General features: G+C 42.1%; 1 protein-coding gene across 1 annotated transcript; it reads right to left on the bottom strand.

Moving 5' to 3' along the window:
* Positions 1 to 770: 770 nt before the first annotated feature.
* On the bottom strand, positions 771 to 7,329 carry LOC310798574 (interferon-induced GTP-binding protein Mx3-like). The gene is made up of 13 exons (XM_083661116.1): positions 7,284 to 7,329; positions 7,005 to 7,207; positions 6,036 to 6,173; positions 5,702 to 5,856; positions 5,411 to 5,549; positions 4,960 to 5,158; positions 4,773 to 4,851; positions 4,513 to 4,635; positions 4,068 to 4,209; positions 3,249 to 3,407; positions 3,049 to 3,125; positions 2,724 to 2,957; positions 771 to 1,371 (listed from the first exon to the last, which is right to left on the bottom strand). The coding sequence occupies exons 2-13, from the start codon at positions 7,189 to 7,191 to the stop codon at positions 1,147 to 1,149; spliced, it is 1,857 nt and encodes a 618-aa protein (XP_083517242.1). The 5' UTR covers positions 7,192 to 7,207; positions 7,284 to 7,329; the 3' UTR covers positions 771 to 1,146.

Here is a 7,329-nt window from a genome sequence, read left to right as displayed (position 1 = left end):
ATGGGTGTGGAAATGGGTGTGGGCGTGGATAAACTCAGCTGTTCATAATGTGATTGGCTAGGGCACCTCTTTCGCGTGGACGCGCGCCTGTGCACGAGCGAAAAACGTGCGCGTGCACAGGCAGATCCCAGGTCCACTTACACAGTAGAAAACCAGCGTCGTAGTATCAGTTAACTAGATAGCTTTGATCCTGTTCAGTCAAACCAGATCAAAGGGACTTATCGCGGATCTGTTAAACTAGTTTCGTAGTACAGGGCTCTGTTCTCAGATAGTGACTGGGAACTGAGAGAGCAGGTCACGTGGTGGCTGGGTTTACCTAGGCTAGTCCACCCCCCCATACAAATATTAAAGGAAAATATTGCAGATCTGAATAGAGTAGTATTATCAAGCAAATAATCATAATAACAACAAAAACAACAACAATAATCATAATAATCATAACAATCCATTTGGTAATTACTACATCATTAAGCTAATGGCCACAATCTGGCATTTCACTACTTTCTCCTGAATTAGGCAGGAGGAAAACAACTACGGGTTGTTTGGAATGACAAGGAGAAAGAAAAGGAACTTAAAATTCAACACATTATCTAGCCTGGGTAAACCCAGCCACCACGTGACCTGCTCTCAGACCTGCTCTCAGTCACACTGAGCAGGGTCTGTCTGAGAGCAGGTCACGTGGGGGCTGGGTTTACCCAGGCTACACATTATCTACTGTATGGAAATCTTAAAAACAAAAAAACAAAAAAAAAAATTGTCAGAGTGAAATATTCTATGGTCTCTCGTGATTCTAAATATTGCTGAATCGCTTGGTTTGACAAAGCAAAACAATTTTTATAAGCATTTTACAAAATGTCTATGAAAAAAATAAATGGTGGATGAAATCCCTTGGTTCGTATGCCTAAAGTCACGAAATGGGCGTGACTTTGGCTCAGTAGTACTACACTCAGATTCCAGGAATGGTGATAAAGCTTTGTGCTATACTAAAGTTTCAATCAGTGTAACTATATGCTTTTTGTTTGAACAAAATGGTTTACTGGGTTATAACAAAAACATCAAAGATCAAATGTAAAGTTTTAGGGCAATTCAGTAACTTATTAGACATTTTGTGTTGAAAATCTGCACTGCTAAACTTAGCTGGCCAGACTAAAAGCTGATCAACAAACTCTGTGCCTGTCTCAGGCACTCCAGACGTTTCTGAAGACAGATTCTCTTGTTGTTGATACCGGAATCCTCAGAAAGCAGGAAATCCACCTTCCCCTTGTCCTGTAGCATCTGTAGCATCTCTCTCTGCAGCTGCTTGGCAGTCTCCTGCAGCATCAAGTAGCGGATCATCAGAGGGATCTGGTCTGCCAGACGCTGACTAGCAATCTGAAGAATAGGAAGGGGGGGCGGGATTTCATTCACAGCAGTCAGTGCAGTTTCTTTATTCCATTCAAACCAGGGCAGTTTTCACATACATGTAGCAGATGGAAAATCATGTGTGGAAAGAGTGAAGAGATACAGTTCACTGTAGCTACTCAGTGGATAGCATGATAGATTGTTGATAGATCGCTGTTCCACACTTGATGTATTTTTTTAGTTTAAAATGTCAGACCTATCTTTCAACAAGGACTTCTATAGTCATATCATCCCCACAATACACACACTGCAAGGTGTATCATTTGAAGCAAGGTGGTAACTAAAAATAATTTATATTTTGAGTTTTGCTCCATCTTCTGCTATTGAGTGATCGCTGCGCTGCATACTTGCTTTATACATTATTTTACACTTTATAAAATTTCACAAATCCAATCTATACAAAAGGGCGCATGTGGGCAATGTTTCTGTTTGTTTAAAATGTTGTCCCACATAGTCCATGTGTCCCACTGATGATGTAATCAGTGATGTCATAAAGTCCCGGCATTGTGACATCAATGTCATCAGTGACGTCATAAAGTCCCGGAAGTGATGTCATCAGTGATGTCACTTGAGCAATTGTGCATTGTGACATCATTGATGATGATGTCATAGGCATTAGCCGTGTTCAGAATGGTTCACTCATTCACTATTCCCCATGTAGTGTTGATCACATAGTGAACTAGGGGGAACGATCAAACGAGATCACACTACCTCACTCTTGGTAAACATGACCGCATTGCATTGTGGTAGATGGGATGTAGGGTACATTCGCTGTTCACTAGAAATTGCAGTGCATTGTGAGTATTTTATAGTGGACTATATAGTGAATCAAATTAACAGTTGAGACACTTAAAAGATGGCGATGTCCACTATTTCTGTAATAGTGATGCAAAGTTGTGACATCACCAGTGATGTCAAACGTAAAGAGGGCTGTTATAGCGCTACCATCAGGTCAATTGGTGTAATTTTTTCATGGATAGTGAAAGGCCTCTCTGGGAACCTCCCTACCAAGTTTGGTCGCTCTACGACTATGGTTTCTGAGATACAGCTAATTTAATGCAAGATTTTGCCTGATTTATCAAAACCCCATGCAAGTCAATAGGGGAAAAATTGTGCTTAATCGCGAATAGCGCCCAGACCGCTTGATGAAACTCTTAGCAAAGTCATAGCACCCCTGTCATCAATGAGCCACATGTTTTGAGGTCTTGCATGTCTAAGTAGTGTGAAAAATGTGGGAGTTATTATGCTCTAAACTTTTGGCAGATCGAAAAATAGGAGTTTATATGTGCCTTGCTTTCAGCAAGCACAATAATTACACTTACTTGGTAATAGGATTTGATGTGCTGCATCAGCTCCTTCATGGTGGCCTCATTTTCTTTCAAGGTAGGGAATAAGCCTGAAAATGAGACCGGCTGCTCCTCTTCCCTCTTCCTCTTCGTTAAACTGTTGCTGTAAGTGCTGTCTTGAGTGTAAACAATCAGCTCCATCTGGAACTGGGTCCTCACCATGGACTCTGTTGTAACCTCCTTTTCCTTTCGGATGGTCTCGATCTTTGTCTGCAAAACAAGAAATCAGTAATTAAATTATATTACCTAATGCTTATAGTCAAATGGTACATCTAGTAGTAACTGACGCTGAAAATGTTACCTTGGCTGTTTTGATGAGGTTAGGAAAACCCACAAAGCTGCACTGGGCCACCTCAATGAACCCTTTCCTCACAATATCTAGAAAACATGTAGACAACAGTGACAAAGTCAAAAATACACTGTTAAAACACTCTGAAGGACTGAAGGTTAATTACTTACTTAAAAACTTAATTCAGACGGGCTGCTATCATTTCAACACACCAGATATGTCCTTGAGTTTCTTGACAGCAGGCTCTTCAAGAAGCCTGATCTGATCCTTCACCATCCGCTCAAAGGTCTTGTAGTTGATGAACCCTGGCAGTTCTCTTCCACGATACCTTTTCTCATAACCAGCCACTTCTCTTTCAATCTTCTGGTTGACTGAAATATTAAATTGCATTTCTTCAAGTAAAACAGTATCACACTTTGTATTAAGGTACACATATTCACCATTGACTAGTTGCTTATTAACATGCATATTAGTAGCATATTGGCTGTTTATTAGTGATTATAAAGCACTTATTAATGCCTTATTCTGCATGACCATATTCTACAAATACTAATGTCCTAATTAGTTACTGCTTATTGCTAGTAAGGAAGGAGGTTGTTGTACATTAATTAGGATCTTAATATGCTTTAGTGGTACATGTACTTCCACCTTATAAGGCCCATACTGAGCAACAACTTTTTTCCTTTATTTTTTCTTCTTTTGCATGTTTTTAGCGGGGGTTCCTCTACCTTAATATAAAGTGTTATTAAACAGGGATAAAGTAGGTCAGGATTGGGTAGTGGTCAATAAGTAACTAGGAACAATGCCTAATCTTAAAATTACTAAATTGCATTATAATTTAGCATTATTCAGTTTTGAAAGTGAAAGTGCAAAATTCCACACTGAGACTGAGTGTGACATTTTAACAAATCCAGAAACATTTAAAATGACATAATGGGTGTGGTTTTGGGGTATGGATGCAGAACAGAAAATACACACAAAAAAGATTAAATGACCAAGTTCACAATGCAAACACATTATGATGCACGTACAGTTTAATCCAGAACGGTCTAGGAGGTTCTTCCATTCACCAAACTCCTCTCTGAGCACAGAAAAGATGTTCAACCTGTCTCCACATTTTACTTCATCCCCTGTAGTGAGGCTGATGGTGTCCAGAGTAAAGGCTGTCACGATCTAAAGCATAGCAGGTTGAGACAAAAAGATAGTATGTTCATACTATTGTTAGGCCTTAGCTCAAATCTCATTGTGATGAAGTGTATTGTAAGTTGCTTTGCCCTGATGAAGGTCTTGTGACCAAGAGCTTGGCATTTGATTAAGTTCAGAAACTTGCATGGATCTACTGTAAGTGTGCAGAACTTTTCTTCAGTCTTCTGGCACCTTAGCACATTCAATAGCCATAAGTGTGTTGAGTGTGGTGATCCTCTCAAAGTACTGTAAGTTACAGAAACAATAATATAACCAACGTGCCAGACTCACATCAATGAGGAAGAAGTCTTTCGCTGATGGGTCAGGTGGGGGTCCAGTACCATATTTAGACAAATCATTTTGTATTTCTATGAGTTTCTTCTCAATCTGTTCGTCCAGTCGAGGCAAAGAATTCTGTGCATAGGAAAGGACTTATTAGTCGACTTTTAAGAAAGATAGCAACAATTCTGGAGATGTCTATGTGCAAGAGGTCACTGTAATTAATTTTGAAAAGTGTCATTTTGAATCTAGGGACAGGAAAAAAAAATCACCTCGATGTGGTTCACCAGCTCCAGAGTGAGTTTCTCAGCCAGTTTAGGAATGGTGGCATGGCCTTCATCGTAGAGAGTGCTGTGGCAAGAATGGATCGACAATAAACCACTGAGGTCTAAAATGGCTGAACTTATCATTTAAAACAACAATCATTCTTGTTACTTCATACAAAAATCTGAGTCAGACCTAAAGTGTGCATGTCCTTCAAAGAAGGCCTTCTCTCTCACTGTGGCCTCACTCAGTGAGACTCGATCCACAATCTCCTGCTGGCCTCTGCACTTGACGATCATGTAGCCCTTCTTTAGTGGGATGACCTCATTATGAAGAGTCTTCACCACCGTGTCTTCTGTGCCTTTGTCAACCAGGTCAGGCTTGGTCAGGATACCTATACATATCATGGGAGCATTTATGTTGCATTCAATATGTTTTATCTATTCAGGGTCACGCGGGCTGGAGCCTATCCCAGCCTACTTTCTCGACAGAGGGCAGGGAAACACCCTGGACAGGTCAGCTGTCCACAGTTACATTCTAGTCATTTATTTATTTGGATCCCCTTTCGCTGATGTCTCAGAAACTTCTAACCCAAAAAAATCAACATCATGCAACAAACAACAGAGATGCTAGAAATATACAGCACCCAAAGTCCTCTCGCCACCAGGATCCACCTCCCGTGCCATCTTCAAAGCCTCTGTGGTGGCGATGTCAACGTTGCATGGAACAACCACCAAGCTGATGGTTTCTTGTTTATTGATGAACTTCTGGATCAGTCTCTTAATCTGAAAATATCATTTGGTACACATTGTCATATTTGGCTCCTTCAGTCCAATGTATTGCCACATAATCTGGGAATACTTAATGAATAGCCTTAGTGATTAATAGCCTAAGCACTGGGGAAAGTCGGGTCCCGTAAGAGGAACTGCATTTGTACCTGATCTCCAATGTTCTCTGGTTGGTCCTTGACCGCCACCCTGGCGATGCCAGGCAGGTCGATGAGTGTCAGGTCTGGGACATCAGGAGAGGCAATCTCCAGACTGATGAGGTCATCACTGATCCCCGCCCCGACCCCGGCCATTTCATCCTGAGCTGGTGAGGGAATATGATATATGAAAAGCAGTTTTCCAAGCTGCTGTAGGTAGCTAGGCATAATTATTTCAGTAGCACAATCCATACTTAGCTTTTGTCAGCCAATAGTGATTTGTGAGAAGCTTTTGTCAGCCAATAGTGATTTGTGAGAATGTATCGTGCAGTTTGGAGAGACCCACCTTCTCGAATCTTCGTCTCCACATCTACAGGGTCTTCTATCATCTCCTCGTAGCCCTGATAGCTTATCTTTCCAAACCAGTCCTCTCCCTCCTTCCTTCTCTTCATCTTCAGTTCAAGAGGGCATCTTGTCACAATACCTGAATTAAGTGAATGATGAGAGGGTACCCCCCCCCACACACACACACACACACACCCATATATCTCAGGTGACATATCCGGCGACACCACACGTGTGGTTTTATTTAGTGACAAACTTTTTATTGCAGGTTTACCACATCATCCATGAGGTGGCATTAGGGTTGCCAACATTCCATCCCAGCAATACGGGACGGTCGGACACACACACACACACACACACACACACACACACACACACACACACACACACACACACACACACACACACACACACACACACACACACACACACACACACACACACACACACAGACACACACACACACACACACACACACACACACACACACACACACACACACACACACACACACACACACACGCTCTGTGCGGCTGTGCCCAAGTATGCCGGTGCCTGCCCTGTCATCAACTGAGCGGCTGCGGCACCCCCCGGGTCCTAGCGCCCTTCGCATTATCTCATAAGGCACACAAACACACAGGCAAGCAGACAGACAGGTCACACTGTTGCCTCTTCCCTTAAACTCGGGACAAGTGACGTCCCGTATGGGACGTGCCTCTCTTTTGACCCAAATATGGGACGTCCCGGCTAACGGGACGGTTGGCAACCTTATGTGGCATAAACATACAAATATACAAATTATACACACGTAAATACATAAAATGAGGGCAAGGGACCTTCTTCATCTAATAGGTTATTATTATCATTATCATTATAGTTATAATAATAATAATTATTATTATTAGTTTAGTTTGCAGTGCTTCTCTCACATGATTTTGACGAAACGTGATGGTTTCTCAGTTTTACATACCGCTGCCCCTCGGCAAAGCCACTCCTGACAGCGCCTCCAGCACAGAGCTCTTCCCCGAGCTTTGGTCCCCGATCACGGCGATAGCAGGCAGCGCCAGGTCCTTCTCTACACCCAGGGACCGCAGCGAGTCAATCAGGTCAATGCAGGGGCGCACCTTCTCCTCATAATGTTGGTTCAGGGTGCTCATGATGATGGCCGATTGTCTCCTATATAAAAGGAAATACAAAAGTTACACAATATGTTTCCAAAAACTACAATTAACTGTGTAGCTACGCCTACTTACTGTTATGCACACTGAGAAAATAAAATCGACTAAGACTCTGGT

Source organism: Poromitra crassiceps (genome assembly GCF_964638095.1).
Source record: "Poromitra crassiceps genome assembly, chromosome: 25".
In the NCBI taxonomy this organism is placed as follows: Eukaryota; Metazoa; Chordata; class Actinopteri; order Beryciformes; family Melamphaidae; genus Poromitra; species Poromitra crassiceps.
This window is presented reverse-complemented; position numbering and strand designations above follow the sequence as displayed.

Coding starts and splice junctions, on each gene's coding strand:
- LOC310798574 (XM_083661116.1), bottom strand. CDS start 7,191: ATGAGCACCCTGAACCAACATTATGAGGAGAAGGTGCGCCCCTGCATT. Junction 4,852..4,959: donor GAAGGACATGCACACTTTAG/GTCTGACTCAGA, acceptor TTCTTGCCACAG/CACTCTCTACGATGAAGGCC. Junction 4,210..4,512: donor AAGACTTCTTCCTCATTGAT/GTGAGTCTGGCA, acceptor GCTATGCTTTAG/ATCGTGACAGCCTTTACTCT.